This window comes from Dendropsophus ebraccatus, chromosome 8 (assembly GCF_027789765.1).
Source record: "Dendropsophus ebraccatus isolate aDenEbr1 chromosome 8, aDenEbr1.pat, whole genome shotgun sequence".
Taxonomy (NCBI): Eukaryota; Metazoa; Chordata; class Amphibia; order Anura; family Hylidae; genus Dendropsophus; species Dendropsophus ebraccatus.
Genome location: NC_091461.1, coordinates 50,412,051 through 50,437,203, shown reverse-complemented (window position 1 = coordinate 50,437,203; position 25,153 = coordinate 50,412,051). Strand labels below are relative to the sequence as shown.

Genomic DNA, 25,153 nt, shown 5'->3' with positions numbered 1-25,153 from the left:
TTTTGTGGCCCTTGCCTCATTTTGTGATGTATTTTTTTTTGTTTGTAGTTTGATTGTTGTAGTTTTGACTCTATCTTGATTGTTGTAGTTTTGAACTTATCTGCCCTATACAGTTTATGTCTATGCAATGCAATGAATAACATAGGATTTCTCACAGACTTCCCAGAAGCCCTTGTATGAGCAGATAATGGATTCTGTATGCCAGTCTGATACAGTGTTACAAAACTCGAAATGTTCTATTGATGTGATAGCAGGATATAGTAAACCGATATAGAATCACCTAATAAACCCCCCCCCAGAACTCATTACTAGAAGTAGGCTTAGTAAAAACATAAAAAAAATGAAAAGGGAAAGAAAAAAGGGAGAAAGATGGTAATGCCAAATATAGTTTGCAGACTTACTGGTATAGAGTGGGCAGATTTATTGGTATATAGATACAGAAGAGTCCCTGGATGACATGCACAAGCACTTTGGGTGCTGGTAATGACAGCCTGGCATGGAGTTGGCCCTACATTGAGGGAATCGACGAAGGGTATGTCTGGCTATGGAAAACCAAAAATCTCGACCTTAGCGTTGGGACCCCCGGTGCTAAGCTTACAAACTCCTCACGGAAGACGGATGTGGAATGCCTGTAACGGACTTTCCCCCGCCTGGGCAACATCTATAATAAGATGCTGGGAGCAGGGTAACTGTACAGATATGCACCACGCTGTAATGACAGGGCCGCGCGGCTGATATATTACAGTGCGGTGCATATCTGTACAGTTCCCCCGCTCCCAGCATCTAGTTACAGATGCTGCCCGGGCGGGGGAGAGTCTGTTACAGGCATTCCACGTCTGTCTTCTAAAAGGAACAGAGAACGTGGGAATGCAGCCTTAATATTACATGTGAATCCATATGAACCCATTGGTTGTGGACTCCACAGTTGTCTTGTTCGAGTTCCAAGCATTACTTTTGGGAAAGTTTTCGTTCGAGTACTAAAAGCGTTCGAAAACCGAGAAATTTTTGTATGTGCCAAGTTGGGCACATTTATTACAAAAAAACTTTATTGTTCATATTTTTTATTACTTTTTTTTTTTTTTTTGAGCTAATAAAGTAGAATGTACCAGAATAAAAAGAACTTTGATTACCTGTCGTCTTCTCAGATGACTTGCAAACTGGGCCTACTAATTTCCATAATTTTTTATCAGGACAAAAGGGCCGTGATATCCTTATAGTAGTAAAGATAAGAGTGGAGTATCAGCAAGGGATGAATCAGAAGCCTTTGTGCCACTTCAGGAGAAGGTCACAACATGAGTTCCTGAGTAAGGGAGGCTTTGGGAATACTATCGACAGTCCAGAGGAACCTGGGACCTGTGCATTGGGCTATAAGGTAAGACATTTACACATTTATTTGGAGGAATATGATCTGCGCCTTATCCCACTACATGTCAGCCCCTTACATCTTGGAGATGGTAAAGGCATAACGCTGCTCTTAGATAACCCTGTGCAATCCTATATCCTTCCCGGATCCCCTGTTTCAACACATATTTAAAAAAATAAGATTTGAGCATTCGTTAGACCTCAGCAATACTAATAGATTAGTGAGTATCACTGTAACAGAGCTGCAGCTATATGTGGTATCCATTTCCTGGCTTCTTTAAACATCTGCAGCTTTTCCTACAAAAGTACGTTTAATATCCCACTAGAACTATCTATACTTTAGCTGAACATCTGTTAAAAAGATAATTAAAATACCATTTGGCCCTATTATCCTGCACATGTAGCTCCTCATACAGTAGAATTGCGCATTGTAAACAGGATTGCTTTCACTTACCCATTCTTTCCTATAGCAGCTCTAATGTTAGTCATACACCTTGGATAGCTACCGCTCGACAAAGCTGACTGTACATGTGTTCTCAGAGAATAAGCTTCTGCCAGATACCTCTAGGGACAGCGCAACTTCCTTGACAACATCTATCATTGGGGGAAAGTCTGGACACCCTCCATACACATTAGATGGACAATTGGTGCAGCTAAAATTAATGTCATGTGTCTAAAATGTTGCCAGGCGCATTAAACTTGGAGAGTTGGTACGATTGCACTATTTGTGGTTTGTTTGGGGCCGGTAAGAGGAGTTTCACTTGTGCCTATTAGACAGTAAACTACCCTATGCCCATCCACCCCAATTACCTAAGGGGTTAAGGGGTAAGTCATAGTATCCTTGTACTATTCCTGGGGGAACCACCACCCAGTACCCGCCCATGGTGCTGGTCTATTCCCAGGCACCAGCTTGGTACAAAGTACTGGAGGTGGGCCTGCTGGCCCCCAGTGTGACAATCTTCCCTCTGTGACGCGGCTCCATTGATTTGAAGGGAGAATAAAATATCTATATCATTTATTGTTATGTGGTTTAGGATAGTAAAAAGGTCAGGGGTGGGGGGGTCAAGGGTAAAATGTTTTTTATGTTATCTTATTAATAGGTTCAGAATTCTTTTAATAAATAATGGCTACAAATAACGTTCATGATCATTATTTGCAGCCATCATTATAAAATAGCGGCTGTTATTTTAAAAACAATGGTCGTAATTTTTTAAAAAGACTTGTGAACATAGCAATAGACAGAGCATTGCTTTGTTACCAGAGAGCTCCAGTCCCCTGCTATGGATGCACATGTTACACTACAGTACATTACAGAGGTAAAGGAGCCCATCACTCTGCTGGTCAGTCAAGGACTCATCAATGTAACATTCTGGAGAACCCCATATATTGTAGATATACCAGAGCATGTGTAGTAGTGTGGTGCTAGAGGATGGAGAATGGTCTACTTGGAGTATATTTCACATTTATTCCATTTAAGAAATTTCTCCTTAGTTGTATAAAACACTGCATGAATATTATAATCTCTTAGGTTATGTTTGCACAACGTATATTTTCGTAACAGCATGGCCGTTGTTGCCGATTGCAACAATGGCCGTGCTTATTATGAAAGTATACGTTACCTTGCCTTCAATGGAATCCCGGCCGGAGCGTATACAGACAGTATACGCTCCGGCCCGGGATCCACAACGGTGCCGTAGAAAACTGACATGTCAGTTTTCTGCAGCCGCTATACATTGAATAGCGGCAGCAGAAAACCCTGTCAGTGCACACAATGGAGTGAGCGGCTACGGCAGTGTTATCCAGTCACAGTATGGCGGTATTGGTCAGGTCTGGTATGGCGGTGATAAATGTGACGCCTGCAGCTATTACCTACCAATCTACTAATCCTGCGGTGAGAATTCCATCAGACAGTATGCAGACGGCTCTAATCATTAATTCAATGTGGAAATGTGTTTTAGGCCGTTAAAAACCATGAAAAGCGCAATTCAAACAATGTTTCTACATGTAGAGAAATACATAAGGTCGAAACTACGCTCCACAAGATGAGGCATCTTTAGGTTTAGTGCCTAGGGCAGCAGCTGTTAATACAGCCCTGGTGCGCCTGCATCCCAATTCAACATAAATGAAGTCCATCCGGCTAGTACTACAGTACCAGCTGGGATGATCTTCACAGACACCGGCCACTCTGTGACTGACTATTCTCTTGGATTCTGTTTTTGTACCTTGCTGCCCATTGGTTTTGATTCCAGCCTGTTGACTATGCCTTATGCATTAGTTTGTCTTATCCTTGTTTAGTGTATTGCAAGTAGGGACTGTCTCCATGGTTTCCCTCAGTCACCTAGGACTGTTGAGACAAGTAGGCAGGGTTAGCTGGTGGGACCAGATTAGGGCTCACTGTCTGTGTTCTTCCCTGCCCGTTCTTAGGCTACCCTACCTCCAGTCGTGACAATAAGCTGATATTTCCTGTTCTGTAGAGATAACTTCTTAACACTTTTTCGTTATTATCATGGACAGGAGAATAATAATGATGACACCAGTATATAGATAACACAGGATAACTCTTTTCACAGCTCACCTCCTTCCTTTCCTGCACAGGTCAAAGAGCATGCCTAGAAAACTCCCCCACAAGATTCAATGAGTTAGCCAGATTCTCATGATCCATGTGGCTGCTGGAAAGCATACCTCTAACTGCTGTTAAAAGCAGCTCTGGCAAAATGGTCAATTTGAAGTCATGTACAAAATATAGAATAAAAAAAATCATCTATAATCAGAAAACAAAAAAAGATAAGAAAAAAGAGTGTCTCACTATTTGATATTCATTTCTCAGAAGAGTTCAAATGAAATTGCCTTTATGTAGAAGACTCTGTAATCAGAAAAGTGCATGTTCAATATACAGAAGTCAAAGTACTGTACTATCTGCAGAATGTACAGGTCAAGTAAAGTTTAAGCTCATCAATATCTTATTGTTCTACTTTTAGAGATTAAAAAACAGAGGTAAAAATTTTCTGTTATGTGGGAGAGGTAATATCCAAAATGATTGCGTAATTATGACCTCAACCACTTTGACTCAAAGCAGTTATTTAAAATCCTTGCTCCCCCTCCTATCCCTATTTCTGCTTGACTGTCAGTCAGCTAGAAGCTGAGACACCTGCAGAGTAAGGGTTATTTTACGCACACAGATTTATCTGACAGATAGTGAAGCAAAAGCCAGGAATGGATTTGAAAAGAGGAGAAATCTCAGTCTTTCCTTTATGACTTGTTCTCTGTTTATAGTGTGTTCCTGGGTTTGGCTTCAATAATCTGTCAGATATCTGTGTAAAAGGACCCTAAGGGTACACACCAGAAGATTATCGGCTCTACGTGGCTGATTCCTGGACGTTCTGGCCAATTTTCGTTTATTGTAAGAGTTCATGTTTAAAGGCAACAATTGGTCGACATGCACAATGTTGGCTGATGGTTGTTTTAGAGCATGAACTAAAATCATGATCCCGATAGCGACAGTCTGCTGCTATCTTTTCTGAGTGTAAAAGCACAGACAGCGAGCGGGGAATGAGGAGAAAGCGAGCGCTGACCTGACAGGTTGGCGCTTGCTTGCTTCTAAATATCGGGCAGTGTAATATGGCCTATGGCCCTAAGCTTTAGGCAATTTAGCAATGATTTGCATAAAACATCAATAAAATGTCAGAATAAGGCTCCAAAAATATTAGTTAAACACAACAACATGCTTAAATATGCTCATTTTGGGTCTCATTTTGCAAAATAGGTGTATTTTTGAACCCCAGCTCCAGATTCACAACACCATCTTAGAACTTTACAGTAGCTAACATTTTTTGCTCTTTGCTGCTGATCTCCGTTCTGTCCAAAGGATAAGGATTACCAAAAATGCCAACTCACCTGGTTTTACCGGGAGTCACCAGTTTTTTAGGCCTCTTTCACCCAGTCCCCTGAGAAGTAATGCCAAGCACAGAAGAAGGCAGCTCTGCATTGCTGGAATTAAGTCAAACTTTAAACCAAATTTAGGAGTTGAGAAGTTTTGCTTTAGTACTCACCTGTCCCTGCTCTGGAGTGACACTCCACTCCTTGCCACTTGTGGGCAGCTGTTAGGGGGAGTTGTATCTTCCATGTCCTGCACTGATCTATTATAAGAGTTATAGAGTAAAAGGAAACAAAAAGCAGGCACAGGCGCCTTGTGTATTACCACAGGAAGGTGCTCACCTAATAGCCTTTTGGGCTTTGTGTGTATCACCCCAACGTCCTGTTGTCAGGAGCACACTGATGGATAGGGGAGCACACTGATGGACTGCCCAGCTGACTGCACAACTAAAATTTGGTACTTTTTACAGTGGCCCGTGTCGTGGGACAATAATAAGAAAAGGAAAAACAAGCGTGGTTCTCACGGTCAGCGCTGCCCAAAAAGATGTGCTCCAGAGTAGAGTTGATCGAACCTCGGAAAATCCTAGTTTTGATTGAACTCGAACATTCCCGAACCTTCCACACTGTGGAGAAGGAGGAGACTACCCGGGGACCGCCTGGAATTCCGGGGTTCAGCCTATTACCTATTACCTAGGCTGAATCACAGAGTTCCAGGAGGTCCTCGGGCACACTCCTCCTTCCGCACGGACCAGGAAGGCTTCAGCAATCTAATGCGGAAGGTTCGGGAATGTTGGAGTTCGATCAAACCTAGGATTTTCCGAGGTTCCATCAACTCTACTCCAGAGACGTCCAATATTCAACAAGCAGGAGAGTTTATTAAAGAAAGCTTTCTTATTGAATATTGGACATCTGTGGAGCACATCTTTTTGGACATCATGCTTTTTTTCTTTTCTTTTGTTATTATGATAAGAAGAAGGAAGAGTGATCAGAAATGCTAGTTACTGTGAAGCATAATCCTTGTCGGTGATAGTTATTGTGATCTGCAAACATGTCCTAGAACCAGTGTTAGTGAGTTTCTTATAAGTATAATATTTTTCCCTACAGATTAGCAGGGGTCACAGCACTTTTTATTTCAATCTAATTGAATCACGGACGCCTTTTGGCCTAGGGCCTTCTAATGCCTAAAAATTCAGCCCACCCTATATGGTAAACCCAACACTGACATAGTGAAGCATAGGGCAGCAGGAAAGCTGTGACTCAACCCCTGCCTGAGACACTCCGCATGCTTCAGACTGATTTCTAGTAATGATAATGAGCTTACCCAAAAATAGTAACTTTATATGGAATGGAAAATATTTGACATAATGTGACTGTCCCAAAAAGCCTATGAAAAAGTAGTTAATAGCTCATAAAAACCAAACCAGCTCTTCTCATTTCATTTGTTCTGTGACTCCGATCATCTGGTGCGTTCTCCGCTCCTGTAGGACACAAGCAATTATACAGCAATAGTGCCAGCTATTAGGTCTTTAACTTCTATTTTAGTCTTTGATCCCTTTTTCCAAGTTATAAGCCTACAAAAAAACAATAAAGTGTTAACTATTAGGCTTTAATACCAGCAAATGCATCTTTAGAAAACATTTAAAGGGGTAATCCAGAATTTGTTTGTTGTTTAATCAGGTGTCATAAAGTTATATAGATTTGTAAATAAATTCTTGCAGGAAGTGTGGTATTCTGTCTAGTTGGACATAATGCTCTATGCTGCCATTTGAGATTTTTAAATAATTTACAAATCTATATACCTTTCTGACACTGAAGTAGACTGTCAGTGCAACACCATCTCCCTTCTGTTACAGTGCTGGGGTGGGGTGTACTATACAGTTAAGGATGAGTGAGGAGTTAGTGACTACTGTACTATAATTGTTGGTTTAGTTTAATTTTTCTTGTGTATAATGTCCTGTGCAGTATAGTGCTGTTCTGTACTGTATGGATTATACTGGGCTTATCAGTGTAATAAATGATACTGTAGGTAATTATTGGTGGGTGCTGGAACCAATTAAACACATTAACATTATTTCCTATGGGAAGACACTACTCGGTTCTCAAACTGCCTTCCGGAACCAATTAAGTTTGAGAACAGAGGTTCCACACTAAGGGCCCTATTACACTAACAGATTATCTGACAGATTTTTTGGAGCCAAAGCCAGGAATGGACTATAAACAGGAAACAGGTAAAAAAGGAAAGACTGAGATTTCTCCTCTTTTCAAATCCATTCCTGGCTTTGGCTTAAAAAAATCTGTCAGATAATCTGTTGGTGTAATAAGGCCCTTACTGTATTCTATGTTGATTCTGTGAATATAATGTGTGACAAATATTTAATTGTAATTTAATTCACAAATATTTAATTGTATTTATTCTAAACAATCTATTAATGTAATTACAGTCATTTCCTCTCTTTCCTTTGTAGATTGTGAATTGGCTGCCTTGTGACTTTCCAGGAAAATGGGGAAGCAGAGGACTTTCAGCAGCTTGGAAGTGACCCTTATTGTGCTCACAGTCTTACTTTTTTGTACTTCTATAGGTTTTATAACAATGTTATTCATCTTGGAAAATACACTAAAAAATGAAAGTAAGTTGTGCTGTTGTAATTCTCTATATACTGCTCTGAGTGTTCTGTGCATCATTCTAAAAGGGGAGGGTAGGCTGTTTCTCATAGGCAAAGTCTCAATTTATTGTAGTAAGACCTAACATTCAAGGTTCCTGTGTTGAACTCAAAATTTAATTTACACTCCGCACACTTAGCACAGAAAAAAAGGTAAATTTAATTTTTTTTTAATTTAAAAATATTTTCCCTCTGCTTTGCAGCATGGTTTATGGTAAAATGAAGGGTGCGTTTACAAAGTATGTTTGGTCCCATAAAAATCAGCCCTTATATGGCTCTGTAAATAGAAAAATAATAAATAAAAATAATTTAAGAATTTAAATTTCCAGGGTCCTCAGTCCTCAAAGAGTTACAGTACTTAATAGAGTCAAGTGTGCACTAAAACACTTGCATACTTGTTAATCGATTAGAGCATTTTTTCAATTAAATTTTTTTTTCTAATCAAAACAGTGGGAGACTTGAGCATTTAACCAGGTGCCCCCAGATGGTGCCTGGTTAACCGGGAAATGTAAAAAGAGTCTACTACCATGGGGTTAACTTAAAGGACTATGCTCTATTGGGGGGGGGGGTTATACTTAGCTCTTTGGTCTTCTTTCTTCTATTTCACTGCCCAGCCAATCAGCAGCTGAGGTGGGACACTAAGACAGGAGACTTTTTATCCCCCCCATCACCACTGCACCATGCTCTCTCAGCACTACTACTTTAAAAATATTTCTATTTTTTTTCCACAGGTTCAGCCACAACAACGTTGCAACCACCACAAACAACGGCCAAGCTAGCTACAACAACATTGCAACCACCACAAACAACGGCCAAGCTAGCCACAACAACGTTGCAACCACCACAAACAACGTCCAAGCTAGCTACAACAACGTTGCAACAACCACAAACAACGGCCAAGCTAACCACAACAACATTGCAACCACCACATACAACGGCCAAGCTAGACACAACAACGTTGCAACCACCACAAACAACGTCCAAGCCAGCTACAACAACGTTGCAACAACCACAAACAACGGCCAAGCTAACCACAACAACGTTGCAACCACCACAAACAACAGCCAAGCTTTCAACAACAGCTGACGCTCATCCTACTGCCTATTTTGTTGGAGCAGGAAGGTCGGACTGCACTGGCCTACTGGGAGATATCCCTTTGGTATATAGTAGTTCTTTATAACCTCATTCTGTGGATTAGGGTAAAACCTTCATTGCCAAATGTGCCAATAAGAGAGAAATCAATATTGTTAACTCGGTTATGTTATGTACAATGTAGAATTATAATAGTGCCCTGATATGTTCTGTTTCCCTGACTTATTTTAATAGTAGCCATGTGGCTTGTGTCTTCCCAGATGGGCTATGCTAGTAGTGATCAGCTGGCTGGGGGACTGCACACCAGACTATACAGTCGAGCTTTTATTGTAGCAGAACCGGATAAATCTAAAAGAGTTGTGTTTGTAAGTGCGGACATAGGAATGGTTTCACAAAGGATCAGACTGGAGGTATGTAAACTAACCATCTTCTTATTATGTGACATGTTTAGGATTGTGCATGGAGTATACATTATAAGGAGACAAAGCAACGTATCTTTTCGTAAAAAGTATGGCCGTTGTTGCCGATTGCAACAATGGCCGTACATTTACGAAATGATACATTGTGTGAACATAGCCTCATCTTGTAAGGAAAGAGTAAAGGACCTATCACCTATCTGCCAAATAAGGCAGATATTGCCCTATGTAGTGGAGACATTGTTTAGCCAAGGAGCGAGCAAATACTTGCCCATTGGCCGTTCGCTGTCTTCCAACATGTTTAAAAATCATTGCTCTGAATAATAGCTCATGCGCAGTTAGCAGCTGATTAAAACAAGAGCTGCACAGACATCACTAGCAATGTCCATGCAGCCCTGCCCGCACAATTCTCGAGCCGTATAATAAGCGAGGGCCAATCTAGCATCAGGTGGTCTATTATGGCCTTAAGAATTCATAATTATTCTACAAAGAAAAAAGTATTGAATAAGAAACAACATTTCTCACCGATAACTGATAACCGATTTAAGTGTTTTAGATTATAAGTCAATGTAAACTTCAATTCTATCTTTTCGTCGCTGTGACACAGAGATACGCCAAGGTGGAGTTACCAACAGCAGCTGTCCCTTTTAACATACTGTAGGCAATATAGGTAGTACATGTTTGTTATAGTGCCAGGTAAAAAGTCTAAGAAATAAGGAATGGAAGCATAAGCTGTGCTCTCTAATATTCCTCTGTCCGCTATAACGTTTACTCTACTGGTGACAGCTGTCATATAGGAGAAAAGGGCATGCTGTAAGAACACTATACAGAAGAATCCATGAACAGGTAACTGGCCCTGCAGGGGGGCATTAAAGGCATTAGAAGATCTTCGGCTGTCCACAGCTGCAAACAAGTGCCAATCAGTAAGTTTGGTGCTTGTTTGTAGTGCCTTTACACGGCACAACTAATCGACCGACTGGGCCGCACAAATGATCCCTGTATCATTCATGTGGCCATTTACATACATTACTATTAGCCGCACACCTCCTGTTTACACAGGGAGATATGCAGCCAGTGAACCGTGATTTTTACAGCTGCTCAAAAGATACATTCGCCCAACGAATGGCCGTTTTCCCATTTACCGGCTGATCGCTGACAGCTTGTTGCTGATGATCAGCCAGTGTAAAAGGGCCAAGATGCAAGCAGGTATTAAATCATGACAAAAAAATTGATTCTCTAAATCTAAATTAGGTACATAAGGACATATGTAGTGTCATTCCCCAGCCATGTGGTTATCTATGTCATCAGCTGACACAGAAAGTGTGCTTCAATGCCAGTATTCATTGTATCTTAAGGAGATTATCGGATATGGAAAATCTCTCCTTGTTAGAAGGAGTCTATGAAAATAAGCAGGTTACAGAGTCCTCCCCCTCTAATCGGCTGCAATCTGTTGAGAAATCTGGTAGTTAAGGCCCTATTACATGAAACGATTATCGGCCGATATCAGCCATTACGGCCGTAATCGCTCCGTGTAATAGAAGGCAACGATCAGCTGACCTAAACCAGGTCAGCTGATCGTTGTAGTCGTTTGTCTTTCAACATGAGGAATAGGAGCGGCGGCAGCAGCAGACCGCTGCTATCTGCTATGGACTGCCCGGACGATCTAGCGATCACCCTGGCAGCCTCCCCGCGGCCCCCTCCCGGACTCCCCGCTCTCTGCTGCTGCGTGTAATAGCAGCGGCAGTAAGCAGGGAACGAGGAGAAAACGAGCGATGACAGCGCTCGTTTGCTTCCCCTCTATTAACTTGGAAATGTTTTTCTTTATCCTTTATTCATTATCCTTTAAATAATAACAGAAAAGCTCAGTTATCACCTGAAATCTTAAACCTATGTATATTTTTCTATAGGTCATGAACAAACTAAAAAGCAAGTATGGAGACTTGTATGGACAGGACAATGTTATATTAAGTGGAACGCACACACATTCTGGACCTGCTGGATATTTTCAGTACACCATCTATAGGTTGACCAGCAAGGGATTTAGCCGAGAAGGCACTGATGCCATAGTAAATGGTATTGTCAAGGTACGGTGAACAATTGTTCTATTGTGTGCTACATTGTAAGGCGGGAACTCACTGCATGTACTGTATTTATTCTTCTAAATGTGGTATTTATCTTGAATGTAGAGCATTGATATAGCCCATGCGGGTATGAAAAGAGGAAGGGTCTTTGTGAACCGAGGTACGCTCGAGAACAGCCATATCAACAGGAGCCCCACTTCATATCTCCGCAACCCTGAATCAGAGAGGGCCAGGTAACTGAGTGACAGTATGATCCGTGTTGTAGATCAACTATTAATATACCGCAAATGATATGGACCATGTTGCTTCGTAAGTTGTAACCTTCTAAATGTTCATCTCTAGCAAACCTACATATGTCTGCCTCAACCAAGCCAATTCATCCCTCCTCCTTCCTACAGTCCCATTACATATATGTTACAAATGAAATAGCTTATTGGGATCATTCAACCATGGATGGGGGGTGATATTACCAAGTGATGGAAATATATATTAGTATTTGTATAGCAAAAATCTTTTTCTTTCACTGGTGTCAGAAAGTTATATAGATTTCTATAGGCAATCCTTATAGAAAACCTCTCTTGCTCTGGACAGTTCCTGTCTTGGCCAGAGATGTCAGCAGAGAGCTCTGTGTCAGACTGAAAATTAAACAACACTTCCTGCAGGACATACAGCAGCAGATAAGTATGGGGAGAGTTGAGATTTTTTAATCAAAGTAAATTACAAATCTATATAACTTTCTGACACCAGTTGATTTAAAAGAAAAAGATTTTCGCTGGACAACCCCTTTAACCATTACATAAACAAAATGAGTATAAATATGCTTCTGCCTTTACTGCTAATAAAACTAGTCAGCCACAAATACTCTGGTGTAAAATTATTTTCATCCAGATATCAACACTGTAAGAATTGCAGGGAACAATGTGACACCTGGAAATCTATTAGAGTAATAATGAAATTCATTTTTACTAAACAATTATTTGTGTTTGATGGCAAAGAACTGGCAATGCAATTATACGTCCTTGATGCAGGTGTGGAGCCGAAGTAAGCTTCATTCAGTATCTAAATCCCTAAATTTGAGAAAATCTTAAAGGTGAGCCAGTTGTATGGCGGAGGAGCGCTGAAAGCTTCTAAACGAGAGAAGCTCAATCAACTGGGAAATTAACTTTCACTGGCAAATAGAAAAACCACTCAGAAGTAATTGCGTAAGTGAGAAATATGGTTTGTGAACTGTTTGATAAGGGCTCATACCATCCATCTGCTGGCGCCATGCTCTCATCTGCAATTTCGGCTGTGGATTTTTTCTAATGATAATACTGACCTTGTCATGCTGCATGTCACACGCCTGCAACAAAAGTGGACACAACGGGCAGCATCTGCAAAAGCTACATGGAAATGCAAAGAACTTTTCATATTTGCTTCCTATTCGGCAGTTGAAAGTGCAACTTCACTCTCATATACTTTTTTTTTTCTATCTATGTTTTCTATTCGCTTAAAGGGCTACTCCTACCCGGACCCAATGCCTGGGAAGAAGGTGGTTAAAGATAATAATCCACTTACCTCCACTGGAGCTGAGAAATAAGGGGGTATTATTGTTTTTAACCACCCCTTCCTCGGACATTGGCAAAAAAGGGGTCACAAATGGAGTACCCCTTTAAAGAGAACCCTTCACCACTCCCGGCCTATCTGTTTCAGTGAATACTTGTATTCTTCATGAAATAACAATTCTGGATCATCTTTTCTGACAGCTCAATGATGTTCCCTTGTTATTCTTTTTTTTTTTTTTCCAAATTTCTTTTTATTTGTTTTAACATTTTTTTCTTTACAAAGATACATTTTAACAGAATTGTATCCAGCGGATAAGAAAATACAAAGTGTTACAGTGTATACAAAAACAGGGGTACAGGCCCTAAAAATCATGTAGTTAATACAGATAAAATATACAGGAATAAGTTTTGAAAAAAAGAGAATACAATTCCTACAGGCATGTTCTGAAAAGCCTATAAAATTAGCAAAAGTTATCCTAAAGAAAAATAAACTATTTACATTCCATTAGATGACTCACTAACCAACTGGGTGTAACCAGCTGGGGGCGTGTCTCTGCACTGTCTGGCACTGTCGCTTCTAATTGGATAGTGTCAGACAATGTAGCGACACGCCCCCCAGTTGGCAACACCCAGTTGGTTATTGAGTCAATGATTTCTAGTAAACAACAGTATTGGCACAACACAGAGCTATAAAAATAGCTGCTCTAGAACTGTTATTTCTTGGGCGTTGTGTTTGCTAATAAGGACAGGTCAGCAGTTGGGACAAGTCTTCTGTAAGTGCAGTCTATTTATGCTTCTTTATAAATGGATGGGAAGCCTTGTTAAATGAAGAGCAACAAACTCATAAATATGCAAAAATATACAGATATATATTTCAGAGGGAAATTTGTTACTGCTATAATACCATGCAAAATGGCACTGTATGGTGGTTAGTAGAGATGTGCGAACCCCCAGCATGCTCTGGTTTATCCGAACCCAAGCATGCAGTATTTGATTACTGGTGGCTGAAGAAGTTGAATGCAGCCATCTTCTTCAGTCACTGCTATTTAAAGTGACTCTGTATCCACAAACCACTTGTACCTTCGGATAGCTGCTTTTAATCCAAGATCTGTCCTGGGGTCCGTTCGGCAGGTGATGCAGTTATTGTCCTAAAAAACAACTTTTAAACTTGCAGCCCCGTGCCCAACGGCCAGGGCTTAGATTGTATATGCATTAGGCTGGCACAACCTCTCTGCCCCTCCTCCCCATCCTCTTCATCATTAGGAATGCTCCAGGCAGATTGTCTCCTATTCCCCACCTGTGGCAGCCCGGCACATGGGCTGGATCGTTAAGGCACCTGTGCAAATGTTCAGCATGGAGAAAATGTTCCAGGGGCCTTCCTAATGATGAAGAGGGTGGGGAGGAGGGACGGAGGGGTGGTGCAAAGTTAGGGCACAGATATTCTTTAGGACAATAACGGCATCACCTGCTGAACGGACCCCAGGACAGATCTTGGATTAAAAGCAGCTATCCGAAAGTACAAGCGGTTTGGGGGTGTCAGATTGTGGCTACAGAGTCACTTTAAAAGGTTCGCTCATCTTTAGTTAGCATGCAATATTGTTCATTGCCAGTAAATGTAGTCATAATTCTAGATGCACACGGCAAGCTACAAGTTGGGGAGCACTGTCATTTTTATAATTGACTTTCTGAGCCGTACATTGTTGCTGATCTAGTGTATTATTCTAATAAATGAACCGATTTATTTGCTACATGCAGGTACCCATCTAACACAGACAAAGATGTAGTGATAATGAAGCTGGTGGACATGAAGGGTGAGGATGTGGGACTTGTCAGGTAATCATAGAGTACATGTAACAAAGCCTACTCATATACCACATAACAATAACAAACTCTCATGGTTTTGCCATTGTGTTTGCAGTTGGTTTGCAGTGCATGCTGTCAGTATGCCCAATACTAATCACCTGATCAGCAGTGACAACATGGGTTATGCCTCTTACTTATTCGAACAGGCAAAGAATCCAGGATTCCTGCCGGGAGAGGTAACAGTGCTACTCAACTACAACTTCTATATCCACATTCACACATCACATAAATCCATACCTGCAACATATCGTACAACACCTTTCTCAGGCAGTCTAACCCAATCACTGGCTGCAGTAAGGGTTTATGGGCTATATGATTTCACTACTACGTCTACTAAGGTTATATCAATACAACATGATATCACAGTGTGCTGTACATCACTAATTCTAGTTCTATTCCTGCAGGGGTCATTCGTAGCAGCTTTTGCATCCTCGAACCTTGGAGATGTTACACCAAATACCAGAGGACCTCACTGCACAAATACAGGCCTCTCGTGTGAAAACGCAACCAGCACCTGTCCAGAAGGAGGGGTATGTTATGCACCAATGAATCACTTCATTACTGCAGGGTGTCTACCCTTCATAACCAGGCCTGATACTACATCTCACTCACAGGCCTATTTAACTGCAAAGAACTGTTTTTTCTCCCCCTAGGCAGCCTCCTTATAGTTAATGCCATTTTTTTTAAGGATATTTTGGATCTTTGCAAAAATGTAATACTTCGTGGCTGGCTTCACACTGCCTGGAAAACACCAATAAAAACGCTGCTGCATTTTTTTTTTTTTTTTTTTTGCAAAACTGCCAGCAGCCAGATGTTAGCTGGAAGTCAATAGAAGTTTATGATCTACCTTACACACATGGATTTCTTTGTTTGGTGTTTTTCTCTCCTCCTTGGTGTTTTTGAGGCTCTCTTGTAGGTTTGTGAATGCTAAGGGTGTGGCATTTCTTCTGCAAACTGTAGTGTCTTCTCCCATAGACTGCAATAGAAGTCTTTTGCTCCACTCCAAAATGCCATAGCCTATGGCATGTTTGCACCATGGATTCTCCCCCTCGCACCCTCCAGCAACTACAGGATACACTGCACTCAGCTTGGCTCCAGATACCTGCGATAACCAACCAGGATCTTAGTCAATCCCAGCCAATCTAGTTGCTCTCCATTTTGTGCACGGTGGTTCCACTGGATATGATGGTCATAGAAATGTGACTCAACTGTGTTTGTCATATTCTGTTACACAGAAGAGAAGGGGCAGAGAATGAAAAGTAGGGACACAAATGTGAGATTTCTATTAAGGCTATGTTCACACTAAGCAAAAGTACGGCCGTTGTTGCCATCGGCAACAACGTCCGTACTTTTTGCGGGGTGGAACAATGCCTTATTTTCAATGGGATCCCGGCCAGAGCGTATACACATCGTATACGCTCCGGCCGGGATCCTTGCGGCGCTGCAAATAACTGACATGTCAGTTTTCTGCGGCTGCAATTCAGTGAATTGTGGCCGTAGGAAACCCTGTCAGTTCACACAGAGAAGCGAGCAGCTTCGGCTGCTTGCTTCACTGTGTGGTATGGGAAGCTCTGATGCGGGCACACGCTGATGCGCCCGCATCAGAGCTCTGCGGCCGGAAAGATCATCCGGCCGGGGTCACGGAACGGCCGGTTTCTTACGTTGTGTGAACATAGCCTAAAGGAGATAGAGTTAGCTGCTGCAGGAGCTGCTTCCTTTGTTCTCCCTATTGAGATCAAATGCACACTATGCTGACATGTACAGTATCAGGGGATCAGGAAGGATAGCTGTTAGCTGATTGAGCATTCTGCTGACACCTATTTTATAGGGATGACTAGCTTTAGAATACTTAGTGCTTTTTATTGGAAAAGGGAAATTTGTAATCCAGTGTCTGTTGATAAGTAGACCAGTGAAAAGTGTCCTCTATAGAACACAGCAGCTTAGTTTTAGACTTAGTTACCATATTCTATGATTATTTTAAAATATAGATTGCAAAATGGAAAATTAGAAACAAGTATAATAATAATAAAAAAAACCCCACAAACACTTAATAACTAGAGATGAGGGAACCGGGTTCGGGTTCGAGTTTATCCGAACCCGAACGTTCAGTATTTGATTAGCGGGGGCTGCTGAACTTGGATAAAGCTCTAGGTTGTCTGGAAAACATGGATACAGCCAATGACTATATCCATGTTTTCCACATAGCCTTAGGGCTTTATCCAACTTCAGCCACCGCTAATCAAATGCCGAAAGTTCGGGTTCAGATCGACTCGAGCATGCTCCAGGTTTGCTCATCTCTATTAATAACATAAGAACTTGATTTAAACAATATGTCACTTTCGGACACTTTCCCTTTAAAGGGGTAGTTCACCAATTTTTTTTCTTTCAAATCAACTGGTGCCAGAAAGTTGATTTGTCCTGCAGGAAGTGGTATTCTTTCCAGTCTGGAGAGCAGGAGAAGTTCTCTACGAAATTTGCTACTGCTCTGGACAATTCCTGACATGGACAGAGGTGGCATCAGAATGAGAGAATACACCACTTCCTGTAGGACATACAGCAGCTGATAACTACTGGAAGGCTGGAGATTTTTCAATTGAAGTAAATTACAAACCTCTGGCACTTTCTGGCACCAGTTGACTTAAAAGATTTTTTTTTGTGTATGAACTACCCCTTTAAAAAGAGCTGAACTGCAATACCAGACACAGCCTATGGAGCAGTATGTGGCACTGGTACTGGAGAAGAGCAGTCATCTTTTTTTATTCCTAAACAAATGTTGGAATTATGGTCCTTTTTTATGTGTACGATTATAAAATTAAACCTAAAATAATTTTTTTCGTTTGCTTTTACAGTGTGTGAACCAAGCCTTTGTTATCTTAATAAAAAATTTATCTTAGGTTCTCGATTGGTTAAAAAATATGTAGAAACCAAAATGAAGCTGGGCTTTAATGTCCAAGTAAGCTCAGTCAGCTGGAAAATCAATAGGTATAAACATCATAACAATTAAATTGATTTTTAAGCTAATGTAGCTTTTTAGCAATGCAAAGGTTTTGTCATTTTATGGTTGTGGAAATTGGTATGAAATGTAATTTCTTCAGGGGATCCGAATATAGCGATGTTTGTAAATTGATTATTTCTAAATCTACAAATATATTGGCCCTTAGAGAGACACGGTAATGGAAAAGTTTTATCAGACCTTCCTGAAGAAAACAAAGTATATATCCTTCTCCGCAAATCATGTTAAGTGAAAATATGAAGATGCCGCATTACGAGTCGTGTTAAGTCAGGCTACGATATTGATATCAGGAATATATTAAAGGAGAAGTCCGGCGAAATTTTTTTTATTAAAATATTGTTTTGCCCCCAAAAGTTATACAAATCCCCATTATACACTTATTACGAGAAATGCTTATAAAGTGCTTTTTTCCCTGCACTTACTACTACATCAAGGCTTCACTTCCTGGATAACATAGTGATGTCACGACCCGACTCCCACAGCTGTGCGGCTGTTGCTGCTTGAGAGGATGATGGCAGAGGGACACTGAGGGACACAGGGCACTGGAGGGACACTGAGCATCCCTCTGCCATCATCCTCTCCAGCAGCCACAGCCCACACAGCTCTGGGAGTCGGGTCGTGACATCACCATGTTATCCAGGAAGTAAAGCCTTGATGCAGTAGTAAGTGCAGGGAAAAAAGCACTTTATGTGCATTTCCCATAATAAGTGTATATTGGCGATTTTTATAACTTTTGGGGATCAATACAATACTTAAATAAATTTTTTTACTTGACTTATCAGTAATGGGCAGATAGAACAAGCACTTTAATCCCAGCTTGTTACTTTGTGTTTACCTGTTTGAGTACAAACATTCATATTTTCTGGCCACAGTTGTGGACACACTACAGATTCATTTGTTTTTATGGCCCCTTTCAAGTGCCTGTAGGTGTTATGCGTCTGTGCTCAGGCCCGTAATCTATGCCACAAAAATGTTGGCCTGCCCTAGTATAGTATAGTCGTGGGTCTGCGGTTATGGACAGCAGTATGAACATGTGGACCAGTCTGGTATGTATAATATGTCATGTGTGTGATGCAACAAGTGCCACAATACATATGTGCTCCCCCTCCTCAGGCACTGTATGCGGCATAAAGTGTGAAATATAAGCGTTATGCTATGTTCCCACAAGGTCTTTTTAAAAATAAATTATGATCATGATCATTATTTACAGCCGCAATTATAAAAACAACTGCCGTTATTTTTTGTAAAAAGACTGTGTGGGAACATAGCCTTAGACTGCACAGAGTACTGCAGTGTCCAGGTTTCTCCACAGATTATGGCTAAGTTCACACAACTTATCTTTTTCTGTTAATCACGGCGCTGTTGCAAAGTGCCGGGAATCCCGGCCACAGTGTATACACATAGCATACAATCGGTCCGGTATTGCAAGTGGCCGCACAGAAAACTGACATATCAGTTTTGTGTGGCCGCTATTCATTGAATAGCGGCCGCACAGAACTGTCAGTTTACACAATGGAAAGTGCAGCTCCAGCCACACTTTTCATTGTGTGCTATGGTGCATTGGGATGTGGGCGCACAAGGATGCGTCCACATCCCAATTCAATTTAAATAAAGTTCATCCGGCTGGTACTGCAGTAGCGGCCGGGATGATCTTCACTGACACCAGTCGTTCTGTGACGCGGCCGGGTCACAGAATGGTCGGTGTCATGCAGCGTGTGAACCCAGCCTATCGGGGAGTGCAGCAAAGGACACTCTGTGATCAGCTCATTGTCCTATGTGTCCCAACTGCTTTAGATTCGAATTTATACTGAGCCATGTTCTATAAAAGATTTATTTCTTACTTTGCCCCAAGAAACCAATACACACAAATATAGACAAAGTTAACTGATAATTAGAACTTGATTTTAGGAAAAGACTAGTTTGAAATTTTTACTATTAAATAATTCTTACTATACACATTAGGAATAATAACTGTGAATTACTATTTACTGCTGGTAATGATTAAAATCCTCTAACTGTGTTATTTTCTAATCCTTCTAAAGGTCACAACGTGCGTCGCAACCGGTCCTGGAACGGATGTGTTTGAAAGCACAAAAATAATCGGACAACAGATATTCGAAAAAGCCATGGTACATCAGTTTTATCCTATTTAAGTGTATGACCTCTGAACTGTAAGAGATTGGGATAGTACATAGCAAAGTGTGGTACATAATATAATAGGTATAAGTAGTCACCTCATCTATCCAGTGTAGACATACAGAAATCAGGGCCCCAAGATGACGACTACTGTATCATAGCCACCATGATCAGTATGTATAGAAAACTTATTACATGAATAGTCCCTTAATATTCATATTAAGCAACAATTACACAGTGCTGTTGCCAATGCAGTTTAGAGTTCCAATATATTTAATATCAGAAAATGTTGGCTTTAAACATACAGTACATTAAGTGTAGGTGGCAGTGATGTACCTAGCACAGAGCCATACAGGGAACTTCAATAACGGGAAAGTCAGGAGACACTCATAGCGTTTGCCTGCAGTCACGACTAGGAGAACTTATTGCATAAAGACTTTTACATCTAAATCCATATGCTGTAACTTCACTCTAATGGTGGCTGCAGGCAGCTAGAAAAATATCATTTAACTACATGACTATGTGAAGGGAAGCCGGGGATTTGGAGCTCCAGGCCATACTTGACTTGCATTTTATATGCTGTATATTGGATGGTTAGAAGAAGAACGCTATATTGTATTCTCGTGTCTTTGTGCCGTGTCTACATGTTGCTGACATTCTTTTTTTTTTATGTGACTGAAAGGATTTGTATAATTCATCAACCAAAGAAATGTTGGCTACTGTGAACTTTGCTCACCAGTGGGTAGATATGAGTAATGTCACCGTGAGACTTAACGACACTCACAATGTAAGTATACATCTCATAGAGGTCCACTCATCGTGTTGTTAAAAATATTCACCAAATATTTTTCTTTTCCTGAGTGTATGATACATTAACATTCATTAACATTCAAAAAAGCAATAAAGTCATTGAAATGCTTGAAAATATCCTGTTCTGGCTTTCTTGTATGAGTGTAGGAAAGTATGGCCTCTTCCAGAAGCAGGACCAGTTCTTTAACAGATATGATAATTGAATCTATTACAATGGATTATTTTAGCGTGGAAGCCTCATGTTCCAGATGTTTTATTATGATTCGTCTTTCAATTTCTTTAAAGGCAACAACTTGCAAACCTGCTCTGGGTTATAGCTTTGCTGCTGGGACAATCGATGGTCCAGGACTGATCAATTTCACCCACGGTGAGAGCTTTCTGCTGCTTTGTTACCTTATATATATATATATATATATATTTTATCTCATAAAAAAATCATATATAAAAATTTGACTAGAAGCAAATGTGTGCAAGTGCAATGTTTTGGCTGTCTTGTATGGTGTCATTGCTGTCCTACATGTTATCCTCTAGTCTAATTATGGTGGGGGCGTATGGATCCATGCCCCCCAAAGTCATGCGCACCAGAGTATTCCGAGGAGCTCAACATATAGAGCACTTTCGGCATTCTGTAGTCCGGTAAAAGAATGGTCTTTATTGGACTCTTCTAGCAATCCATAAAAACATTATGGCAATCAGATGTCAGATAAAGCAATGAGAACACCTTACGAGTTTTAGGTATTAGACACCCACATTCTGCCATTAACAGACTAAAATACCAATTTAGCAGGGTAACATGCTAATAACATCATGGGGTGAATACAAACAATAAAATCCTGTCTAGAACATAGTCTGGACAGTGAAATGGGTCTTACATAGTTATTCAATATATCAGAATAAAGAGTAAGGACGATAAGGGGTGCTTTCACACGTACAGGAGCTGCAGCAGATTTAATGGCACAGATTTAAATCTGCAGCAGATCTGCAACAGATCCGCAGCAGATCTGCAGCAGATCCGCAGCAGATTTGATGGCCCAGAATTGATTTGCTTTGAATCTGCAGCTTCAAATCTGCGCCATCAAATCTGCTGCAGATCCTGTAGGTGTGAACACACCCTAAAAAGGGTTTTCCATGAAGGTTCTTCTTCCACAAACTATATATATATATATATATATATATATATATATATATATACACACATAATCAGTGATGAAGTGAAGGTGACGTTTAACCAGTTTGATTACCAATTCTATACAGGAATGACTGAGGCAGATCCATTCTGGGAAGCCTTAACAGATGGACTTATTGGAGTTCCATCTAATGAAACAAAGGAATGCCATGAGCCCAAACCCATTCTACTTAACACTGGAGAGGTATACATGATTGCCCATTTTAACCTTTTTGTATACTGCTATTCCATTTGGCAACATTTCTTTTTAAATAAGTTGATTTTGTGGTACTAAATGGTAAGGTTCTGTGTACTTTCTGAATACTCGAAACCACCTTCGAACAACCAGTGGGTGCATGATGCCTAAATGGGTCCAACAGCTCTTATTGCATGGGTAGACAGCAGATCAATAAATGACATGTGACATTGTGGGAGAGCTGGGATTATGACAGAACTGCAGAGGGCCACAAGAGATTCAAGTGATATATCTGCCAACAGTCATTACATAATTGACACCTTGGACCTGTTTTGCACTTAGCTGGAAGCCTTCCCTGTATTTTTTTTATCTAAATTATAGTTCTAGAATGATATAAAGACTAATAGAATGTGTCTTTGTTAAAGGGGTTATACAGTGTTAGGAAAACATGGCCACTTTCTGCAGCTCTTGTCTCCAGTTTGGATGCAGGTTTTGTAGTTCAGTTCCTTGAAGTGAATGGAGCTTAATTGCTAACCTCACCTGAACTGGATGCAAGGGTCGTGACCTCTCTGGAAGTAAGTGGCCATGGTTTTCTAAAACTGGATAACCCCTTTAATTACAGTCTTACCTTATTTTGCTTCTTGCAGATCAAAGGCGCAGTCCCATGGCATCCAACAATAGTCGATATTCAGATGATCACCGTTGGATCATTGGCTATTCTTGCTGTTCCAGGAGAGTTTACGTGAGTATCTGTAGGTACAGCTGAGGCTATGGAATGTGTAAAAATGTAAATCTCAATGAGATGTCACTGTATACTGTACTTGCATATGGATAGTCATTGCCTTAGGCTAGGGCTCGCAGCACAAAGATCACACAAATCACTTATAATGTCAGTAAATGATGTCTCATTGCGACTGCAACATATTGTGGCTGTGACCCAATTATTGGATTTTTGTTTTTTGGTTGGATTTTTGGTTGCCGGTCAAGAGTTGCAGTTGACTTTACTATTGACCTCAATGCCACGCGTGTATGACAACCTTGTGACTTCTCTGACATTTGTCTATTTTGTTAACAGCCAAGTTATAATAAAGTTGCAGAACAGCAGATTGTAAAGTCCCACTAAACACTTTGGCATTGTGCATGGAGGAGACACAACACAAGTCACTGTGTAGCCCCAGCCATTATGAGATTAAATAGTTAAGGAGGAGCCACCTGACTTAGCTAACAGAGGCAGACACAGACAGCAGAGGACCCCATGGAAGAACAGTATATGGGCCCCATGCCCTCCATTCATTGTCTTAGAAAGTAGAAAAAAGAGGGGTCCACAGCACAAACCAATCCCATTAAAAATATATTATATTCTAATCCACGGATAAAAAAATGATAAAACAGAAAAAATACCTGGCAAGTCTTTGTCAGAAAAAATTCTGCATAAAGTTGGTATTAAGAAAAAGAGATCGCTGTCCACTTTTCTGGCTTTTTTTTTAATTTTCCCCTACAAATACACGGATAAAATCATAGATCCATATGTAGCCTTAGGATCTGTAGGGTTACCTATGGATCTATGATTTTATCTGTGGATTAGAATAAAGTATATTTTTTATGAGATTGGTTTATGCTGTGGACCCCTCCTTTTTCTACGTTTTATGCAACTGCTGCAGTGAGTCTCTGGATACTAACATCACCGCCCAGAGTCCAAGCATTACATAGGACTAGGCTCACATTTATATAGGCACTGGTTAAGCTGCAGCAGTTTAAAAAAAATTCTATTTAGTATTTATTGTCTTAGCCTCTTACATGCAATCTAACAGCCAGTATGAAGCTGGAGGTAGCACCGGGCTCATTTATCTACTGGATTCTCCTGCAGCTGCAAAGGTTTCCCATGTGCAATGTCCACCCCTGATAGTTACCTTAAAAATGAAATTGTTACTTCTAATTCTTCTTACTAAGAGGCATATGTCAAGCGGCATATGTAGGCCTGCTCCAGAGAAGCCATAGATTCCTACCATGATTTACGCGTCGCCTGCTAGCAAGTGTAAATCATGATGAATCAGGTGCTGGGGGAGACCATGCCGCCTCCTAGCCTTGCCATGCCCCCTACCTGCCCATTAGATGAGCCGTTTCTATGTAAGCCTTGCGTAAGACGTAGATTTCTATGCTTTTGGTTTAATATTTTTTCCTTAATAGGACCATGTCTGGACGAAGATTAAGAGAAGCTGTGAAAAAGGTATCAAACTTATACATTATTATATTTTGTTTAAATGAGCAAACCTAAGAGTAGATGCAAACTACAAAACTTTAGCTGCTGGATTAGGATAAAAGGTACCCAGTGCCTATCAGTACATGTAATCCAGTAGTGTAGGAATAACACTGACTGTCTAGACATTTAAAACTATATTTACTTGATATTTATTTAAAGAAGCATCATGTATAATACACTCAATAGTTCATATATGCAGTTATGCAAATCTGTAATCAATATAACTTCTAATATCAGTAATAATATTACTAGAGATGAGCAAAGTGAATCAGGCGAATATAAACTCGCTGCGAATCAGGGGCATAAAATTTGCTTTGTTCCGCAAAGCAAATTCCCACCCATTTGTTAAAGAAATTCGCAAAATAACAAAATGACGGCAGCACATGCTGTCTGGAGCTTTACTGGGCGGGAGAAAAGAATTAACCATAATCCCTAGCGAACGTCCAATCATCTGCAGGCCTCACCCTCTATATAAGCCAGTTCGTTTACGGAGGTGGCCAGTCGGCTGTGTGTGGAGGAGAGAGCAGGATGGCAGCAGGCAGTTAGAGCAGAGAAGGGAGAGACTAGCAGAGAAATTAATAGACAGAGAGGTAGGATAGGAGAAGATAGGATAGAAGGGCTGGTTGTGGGTGAAGTTAGCACCTCCCCCTCTATATAAGGAGGTTCATTAATGGAGGTGGCT

At 40.7% G+C, this 25,153-nt stretch overlaps 1 protein-coding gene across 1 annotated transcript in view; it reads left to right on the top strand.

The window, feature by feature from the left end:
* The first annotated feature begins 1,211 nt into the window (after positions 1-1,211).
* Positions 1,212-25,153, top strand: part of LOC138799322 (putative neutral ceramidase C) — a 39,019-nt gene continuing 15,077 nt past the window's right edge. Inside the window, exons 1-15 of the mRNA XM_069980325.1 lie at positions 1,212-1,372; positions 7,701-7,862; positions 8,627-9,054; positions 9,248-9,397; positions 11,311-11,487; positions 11,590-11,717; positions 14,784-14,861; positions 14,947-15,067; positions 15,296-15,421; positions 19,947-20,033; positions 20,723-20,827; positions 21,136-21,217; positions 22,105-22,220; positions 22,859-22,953; positions 24,399-24,438. Coding sequence (XP_069836426.1) covers positions 7,736-7,862; positions 8,627-9,054; positions 9,248-9,397; positions 11,311-11,487; positions 11,590-11,717; positions 14,784-14,861; positions 14,947-15,067; positions 15,296-15,421; positions 19,947-20,033; positions 20,723-20,827; positions 21,136-21,217; positions 22,105-22,220; positions 22,859-22,953; positions 24,399-24,438 — 1,860 coding nt within the window. The 5' untranslated portion in view covers positions 1,212-1,372; positions 7,701-7,735. The remainder of the gene's footprint in view (positions 1,373-7,700; positions 7,863-8,626; positions 9,055-9,247; positions 9,398-11,310; positions 11,488-11,589; positions 11,718-14,783; positions 14,862-14,946; positions 15,068-15,295; positions 15,422-19,946; positions 20,034-20,722; positions 20,828-21,135; positions 21,218-22,104; positions 22,221-22,858; positions 22,954-24,398; positions 24,439-25,153) is intronic.